Source organism: Haliotis cracherodii, unplaced genomic scaffold (assembly GCF_022045235.1).
Source record: "Haliotis cracherodii isolate W230 unplaced genomic scaffold, xgHalCrac1.p SCAF_4, whole genome shotgun sequence".
Classification (NCBI taxonomy): domain Eukaryota; kingdom Metazoa; phylum Mollusca; class Gastropoda; order Lepetellida; family Haliotidae; genus Haliotis; species Haliotis cracherodii.
In genome coordinates, this window is record NW_027266297.1 from 30,768,943 (window position 1) to 30,786,249 (window position 17,307).

Below are 17,307 nucleotides of genomic sequence, written 5' to 3' on the forward strand. Positions count from 1 at the left end.
TAATCAAGAGAAGACTGTTATTTAATATGAATTTCGTGCAAGTTTAAAATGATCGTTGCGACATGTTTATACCGACATGCAACAAGAAATATGTGATAACCAAGACATGAAGACATGGTCACTTGACAACTTACATCATGCACATCATGTAGAAGGGTAATGTATTGCTGACAGGAGACCACGACCCACTGCCACACCAGGGAATATAAAAGGCCCAGTGCTGGACATTCAACACATCATCCCTGGCTTCAGCTCTGGTTCAGAAGCAGCACAAGGTAAGGAAACGTCAACTATTTGTGTCATAGTGAGTGAGTGAGTGAGTTTGGTTTTACGCCAATATTCCAGCAATATCACGGCGGGGGACACCAGAAATGGGCTTCACACATTGTACCCATGTCGGGATTCGAACCAGGGTCTTCGGCGTGACGAGCGAACGCTTTAACCAGTAGGCTACCCGACCGCCCCTTGTATCATATAAAGCTTCAGAATAAAGTAATCCTAACCAAATATAATACGTCTTTAAATGTTTGAACTACTATCTCCAGAGGAAATAATAGTAAAAATTGTATATATAGTGAGTTAATTTGTTTTACGCCAATGTGAACAGTATTTTAGTTATCGCGTCCGCTTAGTGTAGGAAAATAGCCCTTCACGGTTACCTGCCTTTGTAACGGTGATGGTAGTGAAGTACACATTTCAAGTCATTATTGTTATGTTTATAACTTTCTATTCAAATCAATTTTTTTTTCTCCAGGAAAGACGAATAATGAAAGCAGTAGTTTGTGTCATTTTCACCTTTGTGGCAGTCACCATTCATGGTAAGTAGTTTAGTGAGTGAGTGAGTTAATATTTAACGTCACATCGGCAGTACTTTAGTAGTAGTAGTAGTAGTAGTAGTAGTAGTAGTAGTAGTAGTAGTAGTAGTAGTAGTAGTAGTAGCAGCAGCAGCAGTAGTAGTAGCATAATTATTATTTTTGTTGTTATTATGTAGAGATTAAAATAATAAAATGCAGCAAAGAGGGTTTGGGTGATTCTGGCACAGTCAGGCTGGTTAGGGTCATCATCAGCTCAGGGTCCTTGCCCCCTCAGCGAATTATAATAAAATTATTATTATAATTACTCTGTAGACGAAGATTTTATCAATTATATGCATGTCCAAGCATGTTTCAAACTTATTTTTACAGTATTCAATGTTTTCTTTTGAAGTATTCTAAATAAAATATGATTGGAAATATGTTCTTTTTCAGCTCAGAATAGTGTCGCCCCCGGAATGACAGCATCTAGCGTTCCCCTCGGCAACAACGTCAACGGCATACCACTCGCACCTGCACAACATACGAGCCTGATGCCAGGCGCTCTCTTGTCCCATGCCAGTAATGTCTTCAATAACAACCACCTGACGGCTGCCACCAACAATCAACACGCCAACAACGCTGCTCAGTCCCCCATGAACTATCTCCCTTTTATGATGGGGGGTGACAACGGGCGCAGGATGGCCATGTACAGCATGATGATGAACCCAAGGCAGTCCAACAATATGATGCTCCCTTTCGCCATGATGAACGGCGCCGACAACATGTGGCCCATGATGGCTCTCATGAACAATCGCAACCAGAGAGGTGGACGAGGCTTCGACCCTATGACCATGATGTTTCTTGGAAGCGAGATGATGTAAACACGACTCTCTTATATTGTTTATCCATTTCATGTCACCTATTTATTGATATATGACCTAACTACCCAACTATGACCGACCATGAATTTAGCGTCACCTTTTTATTGATTTATGAACGACAACTGGCAATGTTTTCGTTCGATAAATGATGTGATAAACATGCTTTCGAATAATGAAAACATATTGTACCACTTTATTAATATAATGAAATATAAAATGTCAATGCACTAGAATAACTAGTCTTGATTATTCGTCGAAACAGATTCTGTTGGACGTAAAACACAAAATGGTGGTGAAAATTCTATGAATGGATCACTGAAACTCACTGATGAGGTTTTGCGAAAAGGGTAAGCATGTCTTGTCCTACCGGCAGGAACCGCCACTCACACAATTTAAATAAATAATTGTTTATTTTCTGACACCGCACAACACCGCACAACAGTTCCCTTGCCATGTGACGGCGGCCTGTAAACAAACCAGACAATCAAGTGATCGATGAACCAGAAGATCTAGCGACATGATAGTGCATTTACCGAACTCCGTTGAAACTAATAAACACGATATTTTAATTTTGTATTACGTCTGTTGCATGTGTACAAGTGCAGAGATTCAGAAAGTCAGCTTTTCTTCATCGTCCAGTTGACGGCACAACAAAAAGTTCTGTGTCATGCGTGATGTAGAATATTATGAGTGAGTGAGTGAGTATGGTTTTACGCCGCTTTTAGCAATATTCCAGCAATATCACGGCGGGGGACACCAGAAATGGGCTTCACACATTGTACCCATGTCGGGAATCGAACCCGGGTCTTCGGCGTGACGAGCGATCGCTTTAACCACTAGGCTACCCGACTGCCCCTGTAGAATATTATGAGTGAGTGAGTGAGTATGGTTTTACGCCGCTCTCAGCAATATTCCAGCAATATAACGGCAGGGGACACCAGAAATGGGCTTCACACATTGTCCCATGACGGGAATCGAACGTGGGTCTTCGGCGTGACCGCTTTAACCACTAGGCTACCCGACCTCCCCATTTTGAGGTATTAAATGTTCTGTTTAGTTTATGGATCCGCCGACTTTAAAAATCGAAAATTCTGCAACGAATATACATGTTATCAATATGATAAAGGTTAAAATCGTTTTGCCATTAATGACATTTAAATGCGGCTGTCATATTTTAGATTTATACTGTCTGTAGGGTCCCAAACCAGGCCAAGATTTTGTTTTTGTACCTACCGATCCAAATCAAACTTTAACATGAATTTTAAAAGAAAATCCAATACTATGCATTTTATTTGTTCATTTTTTTCCGACCTACCGACCAAGTATTTCACAATCAACATCCGTAAAAAAGGAGTCTGACCTACCAATAAAGTAGTGTCGTTCTCGAGGTCAGTGCACCGAACATGTATTGTACCAAAGTTCAAAGATGCCTGGTATATTATTGACTGACGTAGTGCTGTGGTCGCTTTGAGGAACTTGAACTTGCTTTTATTTTAGAACTAGTCCTGAGATTGTGATAGTGAGTATAACTTTCCAACAGTCAACTTTCCCTTCATGTCGAGCAATGTTCCGGCAGCTCCAGCCTTTGGTGTTTACATTTCGCAATTTTTTAGATACAATCGAACATGCTATTTCTACCTACATTTCGAAGAGCGTCCTACACCTCTTGCTCAGAAGTTGTTTGATCAAGGTTACAACATTCAAGGCCTCAGGAAAGCTTTCATAAAGTTTTATGGTAGACATGTGGAGGACATTTCCAAATTTGACGCACCAGTGACAAAAATGATGCCTGATGCAATTCCAAATTTTGACTTGTACGGTATGTTCCCATGTTTTTGGTGAACAACTGACTTGCCTCTGCATGTGTTTGTGACAGGTGCTTCGGTGGGGCAGGGTACGCTCACCTTTTCGCGAACACCTGGAATCATCACTATTCACATGCGCATGATATAGTCGGAATTGTACAATCGACTCCGCTTTAAGAAGAGATTTCTTTTCGACATGGAAAGGGTTTTCTCGCTTTATTTATATGTAATAATGTCATTGGGACAAGGTCTGCGTCAAAAATATTTTACTCTTTTACACCTAAGCCAATCTGCTTCTCATTCATGAAGTGACAGCCGCTGACATAACTTTTCTAAGCATATCGTGAGAATAAGGTTTCGTGTTTTGCCTACGAAGATTTCATACAGCACATACAACTCTTGCTTAGAAATTCTTTGATCAGGGTTACAACCTTCAAGTCCTCAGTAAAGCCTTCAAAAGGTTTTATGGTAGACATGTGAAGGACATGTACCATATGTTCACGGTTGTTTTTTCAGGTGCACATTTGGCTTGCCTCTGCTTTGGTTTGTGGCTGTTGTCACCGGTGGAGCAGGACATGAAATGGCGAACACTTTACCACTAGGTTTCCTCAACGCTATATTCGTAGTAAAAGTTATTTTCCTAAAGATAGGAGTGGATAAAAGACTCATGGCCTTTGCTTGGTGCCGTTTCTCTCATAATAAGGATACACTGTCAATGGATACAATATGTAATGGACACATTCATGAACCTTAAGACACGAATCACATTAGTGAGTGAGTGAGTGTGGTTTTATCGCCGCTTTTAGCAATATTCCACCAATATCAAGGCGGGGAAAGCAGAAATGGGCTTCACGTATTGTACCAATGTCGGGAATCGAACTCGGGTCTTCGGCGTGACGAGCGTACGCTTTTACCTCTCGGCTACCCGACCGCACCCCGAATCACTGTTAAGTCACACAACGTTTTATGGAAACGGGAGAGTATTTCCTGACATGAGCAAATGTTTAAAGAAAAAAGGGATACCAATTACTGCTAATGATAAATTGTCACAATAATTACAGAGGGTGTGGTACTTAGATATTAGATTATTTTGCCGTTATTTTTTTTTAAATGCCAAATATATTATAAATATTGAAAAAGGGAAAGAAACTGCAATTTCAAAATATGTATTTCTGTTGCAACAAATATGCAGAGCAGTGGATACATTGAGAAGAGGTGTCTAGATCAAAACCTTATCTGAAGCTGTAGTACTATGAGTGGTTACGCTGGAACCATCGAATAGCTATAGCCATCCTCGATTATCAGAGTTTGTTTTTGTTTGTTTTTTGTTGTTTACCGACGCACTCAGCAATATTCCCGCCATATGGCGGCGGTCTGTAAATAATCGAGTCTGGATCAGACCATCCACTGATTGACACCATGAGCATCGATCGACGCAATTCGGACAGATGACATGCATCAACCAAGTCAGCAAGTCTGACCACCCGATCCTGTTAGTCGCCTCTTACGACAAGCATAGTCGCCTTTTACGGCAAGCGTGGGTTGCTGAAGACCTATTTACCCCGAGTCTTCACGGGTCGATTATCAGATTCTTATAGCTCTTCTTGGAGAGGCATTTAGAAGTTGGAGTACAAAGTAAGGATAAGCTATATGGATGAACAACTTCAACAAAGTCTACTCAAAGATGAAAGTAGCTGCATACAACATATTAATAACTGAAAATCAGTAATAATAATAGGGATATGGCAAATATTGTTTCACAGATTGATCCAACTTCTAACTTGAACGGGGGCACGGGTGGCACAGTCGTGAAAGGCGCTGCGATTCACTGTGCAGAGTTGCGTCCCTTAGGCACGCCAGAAACCTATGATTGTGGGTTAGAATCCCGGTTCACCCCTATTATTTTTCTAGATTTGTCAGCACTATACCTGTGCTCGTGGGTTTCACCGAAGTGGTAAACGTCTGAGACCTGCATCACTTCGGGCTTTCCTCCAACATTAAGCTGACACGCCGTGATATGACTGGAATACTGTTAAAAGCGGCCTTAAACCAGACTCACTCACTCACTTACTCTAATTTGAGCACAACAAACCATTTATGAGGTCAAGCCAGGTAGCTTAAAGCCGTTTTATGCATAATAGACCAAAGGACATAACCATTTCGCAATAATTTGTTTTGATGTATAATGTTTATAATCATTATTTATATGTAGTAGTTTAGTTTTAGTTACTTTTTATTACAATTGATATAATAAACAAGAACAGTTACGGCTTATTAATTAATATCCAAGCGACTAGGGTAAATATTTCATTGCCAGTAAAAGTATTTGACAAAAGAGATTCTGATATTCCTGATCATGACTAGCTGATTAACAGGATCAAAGGACGGATGTGTGAGCCTAAGAGAGTGAGTGAGTGTGGTTTTACGCCGCTTTTAGCAATATTCCAGCAATATCACGGCGGGGGACACCAGAAATGGGCTTCACACATTGTCCCATGTCGGGAATCGAACCCGGGTCTTTGGCGTGACGAGAGAACGCTTTACCCAGTAGGCTATTCGACCGCCCCTATTTGTGACTTAGTAACTTACTCCATAAGCAGGTAAACATAGAAACCTGGGATTCGCGGAGCCTGTCCAAGTACAATGGGAATGTGCTTCACGCCTAGGTGTCTACTTCCTGTAAGTATCATGCGTTGTGATAAGTATCTCATTTGAAACGGGGCGGAGGGGAAGCTTTGTGGTTAAAGCGGTCGTTGGACAAGCCGAAGAAACTGGTGCGAATCTTCAAATGGGTAAAATGTCTGAAGACCATTTCTTGTTTCCACCGCCGTGATATTGCTGAAATATTGCTAAAAGCAATAAAACTAAAACTGAAATTGAAACTGAGAAATTGGCCCAGTTTAATCACTAAATTTTCTTTTGATATACGTAACAGAACTTGTCAAGACAAACGAAATGATATTTGAAAGGCTTGAATTATGCTCGGAATGTAAATTTGCAAGAGCCAAACCCCCTTTTGAGAGATTCAATTCTGAATCTGATTCATTATTTAATATAAAAAATAATTTTAGAAATATGTCATTATATTTATCTAACTCGACAAGAACAATACCAGGCACACACAGATACTGTCAATGTTATGTACCTTGTCCAGTCCGAGGAGGTTTTTGTGTATACAAAATATGTAATGAATATTAATACATTTGAGGAAACCCAGACAAATAAACATAAGCTCATATTCATATTCAAACATTAGTGTTTAGAAACTACCGATTAAATATTCGTTTAGATTTTATTTTGTAAGACGCATTTGAATCATCCTTAAAGAAACTATATGAGATAATATGTCAAATAAGATTAGAGTTGGGTATTCTGGACTTATACGAACATGGAGTATATAGCACAATGGCAATTCAATTCATTAGCCTGTCCACAACTACAGGAAAACTTTGTTGTCAACTGGCCTAGTTAATCAAGAGAAGACTGTTATTTAATATGAATTTCGTGCAAGTTTAAAATGATCGTTGCGACATGTTTATACCGACATACAACAAGAATTATGTGATAACCAAGACATGAAGACATGGTCACTTGACAACTTACATCATGCACATCATGTAGAAGGGTAATGTATTGCTGACAGGAGACCACGACCCACTGCCACACCAGGGAATATAAAAGGCCCAGTGCTGGACATTCAACACATCATCCCTGGCTTCAGCTCTGGTTCAGAAGCAGCACAAGGTAAGGAAACGTCAACTATTTGTGTCATAGTGAGTGAGTGAGTGAGTGAGTGAGTGAGTTTGGTTTTACGCCAATATTCTAGCAATTTCACGGCGGGGGACACCAGAAATGGGCTTCACACATTGTACCCATGTCGGGATTCGAACCAGGGTCTTCGGCGTGACGAGCGAACGCTTTAACCAGTAGGCTACCCGACCGCCCCTTGTATCATATAAAGCTTCAGAATAAAGTAATCCTAACCAAATATAATACGTCTTTAAATGTTTGAACTACTATCTCCAGAGGAAATAATAGTAAAAATTGTATATATAGTGAGTTAATTTGTTTTACGCCAATGTGAACAGTATTTTAGTTATCGCGTCCACTTATTGTAGGAAAATAGCCCTTCACGGTTACCTGCCTTTGTAACGGTAATGGTAGTGAAGTACACATTTCAAGTCATTATTGTTATGTTTATAACTTTCTATGCATATCAATTTTTTTTCTCCAGGAAAGACGAATTATGAAAGCAGTAGTTTGTGTCATTTTCACCTTTGTGGCAGTCACCATTCATGGTAAGTAGTTTAGTGAGTGAGTGAGTTAATATTTAACGTCACATCGGCAGTACTTTAGTAGTAGTAGTAGTAGTAGTAGTAGTAGTAGTAGTAGTAGTAGTAGTAGTAGTAGTAGCAGCAGTAGTAGTAGCATAATTATTATTTTTGTTGTTATTATGTAGAGATTAAAATAATAAAATGCAGAAAAGAGGGTTTGGGTGATTCTGGCACAGTCAGGCTGGTTAGGGTCATCATCAGCTCAGGGTCCTTGCCACCTCAGCGAATTATAATAAAATTATTATTATAATTACTCTGTAGACGAAGATTTTATCAATTATATGCATGTCCAAGCATGTTTCAAACTTATTTTTACAGTATTCAATGTTTTCTTTTGAAGTATTCTAAATAAAATATGATGGAAATATGTTCTTTTTCAGCTCAGAACAGTGTCGCCCCCGGAATGACAGCATCTAGCGTTCCCCTCGGCAACAACGTCAACGGCATATCACTCGCACCTGCACAACATCCGAGCCCGATGCCAGGCGCTCTCTTGTCCCATGCCAGTAATGTCTTCAATAACAACCACCTGACGGCTGCCACCAACAATCAACACGCCAACAACGCTGCCCAGTCCCCCATGAACTATCTCCCTTTTATGATGGGGGGTGACAACGGGCGCAGGATGGCCATGTACAGCATGATGATGAACCCAAGGCAGTCCAACAATATGATGCTCCCTTTCGCCATGATGAACGGCGCCGACAACATGTGGCCCATGATGGCTCTCATGAACAATCGCAACCAGAGAGGTGGACGAGGCTTCGACCCTATGACCATGATGTTTCTTGGAAGCGAGATGATGTAAACACGACTCTCTTATATTGATTTATCCATTTCATGTCACCTATTTATTGATATATGAACTAACTACCCAACTATGACCGACCATGAATTTAGCGTCACCTTTTTATTGATTTATGAACGACAACTGGCAATGTTTTCGTTCGATAAATGATGTGATAAACATGCTTTCGAATAATGGAAACCTTTTGTACCACTTTATTAATATAATGAAATATAAAATGTCAATGCAATAGAATAACTAGTCTTGATTATTCGTCGAAACAGATTCTATTGGACGTAAAACACAAAATGGTGGTGAAAATTATATGAATGGATCACTGAAACTCACTGATGAGGTTTTGCGAAAAGGGTAAGCATGTCTTGTCCTACCGGTAGCAACCGTCACTCACACAATTTAAATAAATAATTGTTTATTTTCTGACACCGCACAACACCGCACAACAGTTCCCCTGCCATGTGACGGCGGCCTGTAAACAAACCAGACAATCAAGTGATCGATGAACCAGAAGATCTAGCGACATGATAGTGCATTTACCGAACTCCGTTGAAACTAATAAACACGATATTTCGGCGTGACAAGCGAACGATTTAACCACTAGGCTACTCGACCTCCCCATTTTGAGGTATTAAATGTTCTGTTTAGTTTATGGATCCGCCGACTTTAAAAATCGAAAATTCTGAAACAAATATACATGTAATCAATATGATAAAGGTTTCTACGGCGACGGTTAAAATCGCTTTGCCATTAATGACATTTAAATGCGGCTGTCATATTTTAGATTTATACTGTCAGTAAGGTCCCAAACCTGGCCAAGATTTTGTTTTTGTACCTACCGATCCAAATCAAACTTTAACATGAATTTTAAAAGAAAATCCAATACTATGCATTTTATTTGTTCATTTTTTTCCGACCTACCGACCAAGTATTTCACAATCAGCATCCGTAAAAAAGGAGTCTGACCTACCAATAAAGTAGTGTCGTTCTCGAGGTCAGTGCACCGAACATGTATTGTACCAAAGTTCAAAGATGCCTGGTATATTATTGACTGACGTAGTGCTGTGGTCGCTTTGAGGAACTTGAACTTGCTTTTATTTTAGAACTAGTCCTGAGATTGTGATAGTGAGTATAACTTTCCAACAGTCAACTTTCCCTTCATGTCGAGCAATGTTCCGGCAGCTCCAGCCTTTGGTGTTTACATTTCGCAATTTTTTAGATACAATCGAACATGCTATTTCTACCAACATTTCGAAGAGCGTCCTACACCTCTTGCTCAGAAGTTGTCTGATCAAGGTTACAACATTCAAGGCCTCAGGAAAGCTTTCATAAAGTTTTATGGTAGACATGTGGAGGACATTTCCAAATTTGACGCATCAGTGACAGAAATGATGCCTGATGCAATTCCAAATTTTGACTTGTACGGTATGTTCCCATGTTTTGGGGTGAACAACATGCCTCTGCATGTGTTAGTGACAGGTGCTTCGGTGGGGCAGGGTACGCTCACCTTTTCGCGAACACCTGGAATCATCACTATTCACATGCCCATGATATAGTCGGAATTGTACAATCGACTCCGCTTTAAGAAGAGATTTCTTTTCGACATGGAAAGGGTTTTGTCGCTTTATTTATATGTAATAATGTCATTGGGACAAGGTCTGCGTCAAAAATATTTTTCTCTTTTACACCTAAGCCAATCTGCTTCTCATTCATGAAGTGACAGCCGCTGACATAACTTTTCTACGCATATCGATCGTGAGAATAAGGTTTCGTGTTTTGCCTACGAAGATTCCATACAGCACATACAACTCTTGCTCGGAAGTTCTTTGATCAGGGTTACAACCTTCAAGTCCTCAGTAAAGCCTTCAAAAGGTTTTATGGTAGACATGTGAAGGACATGTACCATATGTTCACGGTTGTTTTTTCAGGTGCACATTTGACTTGCCTTTGCATGTGTTTATGGGTGTTGTCACCGATGGGGCAGGACATGAAATGGCGAACACTTTACCACTAGGTTTCTTCAACCGTATTTTTTTGTAATAATAGTTATTTTCCTAAAGATAAGAATGAATAAAAGACTCATGGGCTTGGTGCTATTGATATCCCCGTTTCTCTCATATTAAGGGTACACTGTCCATGGATACAATATGTAAGGGACACATTCATGAACCTTAAGACACGAATCACATTAGTGAGTGAGTGAGTGAGTGTGGTTTTATCGCCGCTTTTAGCAATATTCGACCAATATCAAGGCGAGGGAAACCAGAAATGGGCTTCACGTATTGTACCCATGTCAGGAATCGAACCCGGGTCTTCGGCGTGACGAGCGTACGCTGTTACCTCTCGGCTACCCGACCGCACCACGAATCACTGTTAAGTCACACAACGTTTTATGGAAACGGGAATGTATTTCCTGACATGAGGAAATGTTTAAAGAAAAAAAGGGATACCAATTACTGCTAATGATAAATTGTCACAATAATTACAGAGGGTGTGGTACTTAGATATTAGATTATTTTGCCATTATTTTTTTTGAAATGCCCAGTTGTCAAATATATTATAAATATTGAAAAAGGGAAAGAAACTGCAATTTCAAAATATGTATTTCTGTTGCAACAAATATGCAGAGCAGCGGATACATTGAGAAGAGGTGTCTAGATCAAAACCTTATCTGAAGCTACAAACAAACCATTTATGAGGTCAAACCAGGTAGCTTAAAGCCGTTTAATGCATAATAGATCAAAGGACATAACCATTTCGCAATAATTTGTTTTGATGTATAATGTTTATAATCATTATTTATATGTAGTAGTTTAGTTTTAGTTACTTTTTATTACAATTGATATAATAAACAAGAACAGTTACGGCTTATTAATTAATATCCAAGCGACTAGGGTAAATATTTCATTGCCAGTAAAAGTATTTAACAAAAGAGATTCTGATATTCCTGATCATGACTAGCTAATTAACAGGATCAAAGGACCGAGGTGTGTGCCTCACATATGTGTGTGACTAAGAGAGTGAGTGAGTGAGTGTGGTTTTACGCCGCTTTTAGCAATATTCCAGCAATATCACGGCGGGGGACACCAGAAATGGGCTTCACACATTGTCCCATGTCGGGAATCGAACCCGGGTCTTCGGCATGACGAGAGAACGCTTTACCCAGTAGGCTATCCGACCGCCCCTATTTGTGACTTAGTAAGCTACTCCATAAGCGGGTAAACATAGAAACCTGGGATTCGCGGAGCCTGGCCAAGTACAATGGGAATGTGCTTCACGCCTAGGGGTCTACTTTCTGTAAGTGTCCTACGTTGTGATAAGTATCTCGTTTGAAACGGGGCGGAGGTAAAGCTTTGTGGTTAAAGCGGTCGTTGGTCAAGCCGAAGACACGGGTTCGAATCTCCAAATGGGTAAAATGTCTGAAGCCCATTTCTGGTGTCCCCCGCCTTGATATTGCTGGAATATTGCTAAAAGCAGCGTAAAACCAAACTCATTCACTCACTTTGGTGTATGAAACTGAGAAATTGGCCCTGTTTAATCACTAAATTTTCTTTTGATATACGTAACAAAACTGAAAGGCTTGAATTACGCTAGGAATGACAATTTGCAAGAACCGAATCCCCTTTGAGAGATTCAATTCTGAATCATTATTAAATACAAAAACAATTTTAGAAATATATCATCATATTTATCTAACTTGACAAGAATAATACCAGGCACACACAGATACTGTCAATGTTATGTACCTTGTTCAGTCCGAGGAGGTTTTTGTGTATACAAAATATGTAATGCATATTCATTAAATTCGAGGAAACCCAGACAAATAAACATAAGCTCATATTTATATTCAAACATTGGTGTTTACAAACTACCGATTAAAAATTCGTTTAGATTTTATGTTGTACGACGCATTTGAGTCATCCTTAAAGAAATAATAATAAATGAGATGATATGTCAAATAAGATTAGAGTTGGGTATTCTGGACTTATACGAACATGGAGTACATGTAACTTCTTTGATAGGCATTTAGAAGTTGGAGTTCTAAGTAAGGATAAGAAATTTATGGATGAACAACTTCTTTATTACAGTCACAACCCTCGCCACCAACCTCAAAGACTTCAAGATCAGGAAACTACAAGAAGCCATCAACATCAAAAGACTTCAGCCCTCAATCAACCGTGGCCAAGGCTATTACATACCCCTGGCCTACCATCAACTCATAAAAGACCCAAAAGACCCCAATCAGCCATAATCCCGTTGTTTACATTACTGGCTTCATCCTTTGTTCATGGCACTGACTTCACCCATGGTCATCATCACTGCCCTTGTGTGTACACAACAGGCTTCTCTACTCCAGCATAACAATATCTACTCTATTGTATAAACATTGCCTCCTACGTGTATATATACTTGCTTACCGCACTCTGTAAATCTAAAGCTTTCGACATGGTATGGCACGACGGGCTAATACAAAAACTTCAAAAAATAGGACTCAAAGGTCAGATAATAAACTACATCCAGGACTTCCTAAACAATCGTAAAATAACCGTGGGTATAGACCAAACACTATCGGACCAATGTCCCCTAGAAAATGGCACTCCCCAGGGCAGTATCCTCAGCCCCTCCCTCTTCAATATAATGATAAACGATCTATTCGAGGGCCTATCCCCTAAAGTAAACACATCGAAATTCGCGGATGACGGAGCCCTCTGAATCCGCACTAAAAGCATTAAAATGGCCCAAAATTTACTCCAAAAATCTCTTCATAAAATACAACAATGGGCTGACAAATGGGGCTTCTCCCTTAACTCAGAAAAAACAACAGGAATAGTATTAAAACATAAAAACATGAAACCCGCCTCCCCAATCCTCCAGCTAAACAACCAAACAATCAAATTTCAAAAACAAACCAAATTCTTAGGACTTATTTTCGATGAACATCTCACCTGGGATGCTCACATCCAAAACCTAACAACTAAATGCAGTAAAGACCTAAACACCCAAAGATGCCTAACTGGCTCTAACTGGGGAGCCTCCAAAGATACCCTCCTCTCTCTCTACATATCACTAATTAGATCAAAACTAGACTACGGCTGCGCCAAATACAACACCCTAAACAACTCTCTATCTAAAAAACTTGACTCAATACAATATCAGGCCCTCAAACTCATTACACGCACCCAACATGGCACCTCCTACACTTCACTTCAGGCCTTAACAGGAGAAATGCCACTAAGTCTACGCAGGGAACAGCTAAGCTTAAATTTCTGGGCCGCGTCCCAATCAAACCCTCTCATCCAAAACTTAATAAACCAAAATATCAGCCCCAAAAACCAAGCTCTAGCTCGTAAACACCCCTTACTTCCCAAAGAATAACAAACTACCTCAATGAACACCAAATTAAAAATCTTAAACAAAACTGCAAACAATCAAATATCTTCACCCCTAAACTTAAAATACCCAAAATAGACACAACACTAGCTAGCCAAATAAATAAACAAACCGACCCAAACATAGCTAAAACCACCACACTAGCATACATACACGAAAATTGGCCAAATTGGTGTCACATTTACAAGGACGGATCCTCAGATCCGACCTCCAAATACACAGGTTTCGGAATCCATACCACACAACCAACTAAAAGCACACAATCCTTCCGACTCCCAAACAACCAATCAATATTCACGGCAGAACTAATGGGCATGGCCTCAGCCCTCCATAATCAAAAACCACAAAAAAATCCTAATACTTACCGACTCCCTAAGTGGACTGCAAGCCCTCCAAAACAAAAATACCAAACACCGACCTAAATTAATAAATCAAATACTTAAAAGCTCCAACGACCGAACTAAGGCAGGCAAACAAATAACCTTCTTGTGGATACCCGCCCACGTAGGAATATACGGTAATGAAAACGCCGATAAAGCAGCTAAACTATCCCTCAAAATCCCAGAAATAAGCTTAAACTTACCAATCTCAAAATCAGAAATTAAAAGCGTAAACAAGCAAAAAATCACCAAAAAATGGCATAACCTTTATCTAAACTCAAATAGCCCAATAAAAAAAGTACTCAGCAAACCACTAACCAAACCAAAACTTCTCCATCCATCAAAAATAATCGACAGAGTAATCACTAAACTCCAAACAGGACACACCAACCTAAATAACCATCTAAAAAAAATTAAAAAACATACTACAGGTAACTGCCCACACTGCAAACAACTAGAAACCCCAGAACACGCACTCATCCACTGCACACACTACCTAACACATCGAACCGCATTACAAACCACCCTCAATCTAAACAAGGCTCCCACTCTAGAAGCAATACTAAACCCACAAAATAAACTAGAAAAATTCAAGGCCTTAGGCGTATTCTTAATCAAAACGGAACTAATAAAACGCATTTAAAAACACTATAATCTACCAAATCAAAATTACATAAACAAACACACATCCACCATACCCAGTTCTCCTCCCCAACCCCATCGGCATCTATTCCAAATCTCAAAATTCCAAAATTCTATATAAGCAACCCCTAAAGGCCCCTCTTGGATTGCACACACCACTTTCGCCCCTTTCGGAAACACATTAAATGGCCTGGCCGGGCCCGTGTGCGAAATACGCATCAGTCGGAAAGCGCACGTTAAATATCCAAAGTAAGTAAGTAAGTAAGTACTCTGTAAATCACTTGCTTGATAACGGTGTTAGAACCTACACCGAAACGTCGCTCTTAATTGTAATAAAGAAGTTGTTCATCCATAAATTTCTTATCCTTACTATGGAGTACATGGCACAATGGCAATTCAATTCATTAGCCTGTCCACAACTACAGGAAAACTTTGTTGTCAACTGGCCTAGTGTTAATCAAGAGAAGACTGTTATTCAATATGAACTTCGTGTAAGTTTAAGATGATCGTTGCGACATGTTTATACCGACATACAACAAGAAATATGTGATAACCAAGACATGAAGACATGGTCACTTGACAACTTACGTCATGCACATCATGTAGAGGGGTAATGTATTGCTGACAGGAAACCACGACCCACTGCCACACCAAGGGATATAAAAGGCCCAGTGCTGGACATTCAACACATCATCCCTGGCTTCAGGTTCAGAAGCAGCACAAGGTAAGGAAACGTCAACTATTTGTATCTTATATAGCTTCGGATATGTATAGGCTATGTATACGTTGGGAGTGTGTGATGTGTAGTGCTCCGTTAACAATGCGTTTAATACCAGGAGGTCGTAAAAAGGTTAGCGTATCCTCTCCCACTCGTGGCACCCATCACAAACACATACAAAGGCAAGTGAATTGTTCATCTAAAGCAAACCGGGAACAAATAGTACAAATCCAAATGGGGATGTACATTGGGCATCATTTTAGTCTCTGATGCGTCAAATTTGGTAATGTGCTCAAATGTTTTGTGACTCTTTATGCATAGATCTACATATGAAATAGGTGAGGTTGATTCTTATATGTCAGGTTGGTAAATCGGTAGAAGGGAATTAGCTATTTGACGTTATTGAGAGATATCAAATTATTGATATAACTAAGGCTTAAGTTAAACGTCTTGACCAAACTCGGCCGCCTCCGTGACCTAGTGGTATAGCGTCCGCCCGGAGAGCGGAAGGTCCGGGGTTCGATCCCCGGCCGCGTCATACCAAAAGACGTTAAAAGATGGTATTTGTAGTTACCCTGTCTGGCGCTCGGCATTAAGGGGCTAAAACAAGGACTGGTCGGCTCGGAGTCAGTATACTGTGTCTGAGTGGGGTATTCATGTTAAACTGCGGCATGGTATCTCAGTGGGCTAGCACTATTAATCGGCATCAGTCCGGACTAGTACAAGCAGCCACACCCACATCCAGGTGCATAAGTGCAATGATCCTGGACGCGACGTTAAACCCCAGTTCACCCCCAACTCACCTTGACCAAATTCCCTTGTTTTAATTCTGTCAAACCGCGTATACACAAAGAAACAGATCAGCAAGGAGAGGATCACAGTTGGTACCCATGGCGATGCCTGCGATGTTATCTATGAGGAAGTCCAGCATTCCACGTGTTGTTTTCTCCATAAAAAGTTATAGATAATGGTTTTCATGTCTTCATGTTCTTCAAATTTCAGGGGGTAACGGGTGGCCTAGTCGTCCAAGGCACCACGATTCGCTATACACAGTTGCGTCCCTTGGGCACGCCAGAAACCTATGATTGTGGGTTCGAATCCCGGTACGCCCCGATTATGTTTCTAGGTTTGTCAGCACAATACCTGTGCTCGTGGGTTTCACCCCCGAAGTGGTAAACGTCTGAGACCTGCATCAGTTCGGAGTTTCCACGAACATTTAGCTGACACGCCGTATTATATGACTGGAATACTGTTAAAAGTTAAACCCAACTCACGCACTCACTTCAAATTTCAGAATTCCTATTGATTTGTCTTATGCTCGTATGGCAAAAAGCCCAATTATTAACGTTCATGAAAAAGAAAATGGAATGGAGCTGAAGTAAATATTGTATCCGCGGATACTGACGAAGTAAACATGTTTGAGTGCATGAGTGAGTATGGTTTTACGCCGCTTTTAGAAATATTCCAGCAATAACACGACTGGGGACATCAGAAATGGTCTTCATTCGTGTATTTTCTTTCATTAATGTTGTTGTTTATCTCTTGCAGGAAAGACGAATC

At 40.2% G+C, this 17,307-nt stretch overlaps 2 protein-coding genes across 2 annotated transcripts; both read left to right on the forward strand.

Annotated features, from left to right (window-relative positions):
• The first annotated feature begins 766 nt into the window (after window positions 1-766).
• Window positions 767-1,675, forward strand: LOC139478160 (uncharacterized). The gene is made up of 2 exons (XM_071260498.1): window positions 767-818; window positions 1,248-1,675. The coding sequence occupies exons 1-2, from the start codon at window positions 767-769 to the stop codon at window positions 1,673-1,675; spliced, it is 480 nt and encodes a 159-aa protein (XP_071116599.1).
• Window positions 1,676-7,726: 6,051 nt separating this feature from the next.
• On the forward strand, window positions 7,727-8,622 carry LOC139478157 (uncharacterized). The gene is made up of 2 exons (XM_071260494.1): window positions 7,727-7,778; window positions 8,195-8,622. The coding sequence occupies exons 1-2, from the start codon at window positions 7,727-7,729 to the stop codon at window positions 8,620-8,622; spliced, it is 480 nt and encodes a 159-aa protein (XP_071116595.1).
• Window positions 8,623-17,307: the final 8,685 nt, after the last annotated feature.

Excerpts from the sequence above, each read along its gene's own strand:
- LOC139478160 (XM_071260498.1), top strand. The coding sequence starts at position 767 with ATGAAAGCAGTAGTTTGTGTCATTTTCACCTTTGTGGCAGTCACCATT. Across the intron at positions 819-1,247 it reads TGTGGCAGTCACCATTCATG|CTCAGAATAGTGTCGCCCCC; the intron begins GTAAGTAGTTTA and ends GTTCTTTTTCAG.
- LOC139478157 (XM_071260494.1), top strand. The coding sequence starts at position 7,727 with ATGAAAGCAGTAGTTTGTGTCATTTTCACCTTTGTGGCAGTCACCATT. Across the intron at positions 7,779-8,194 it reads TGTGGCAGTCACCATTCATG|CTCAGAACAGTGTCGCCCCC; the intron begins GTAAGTAGTTTA and ends GTTCTTTTTCAG.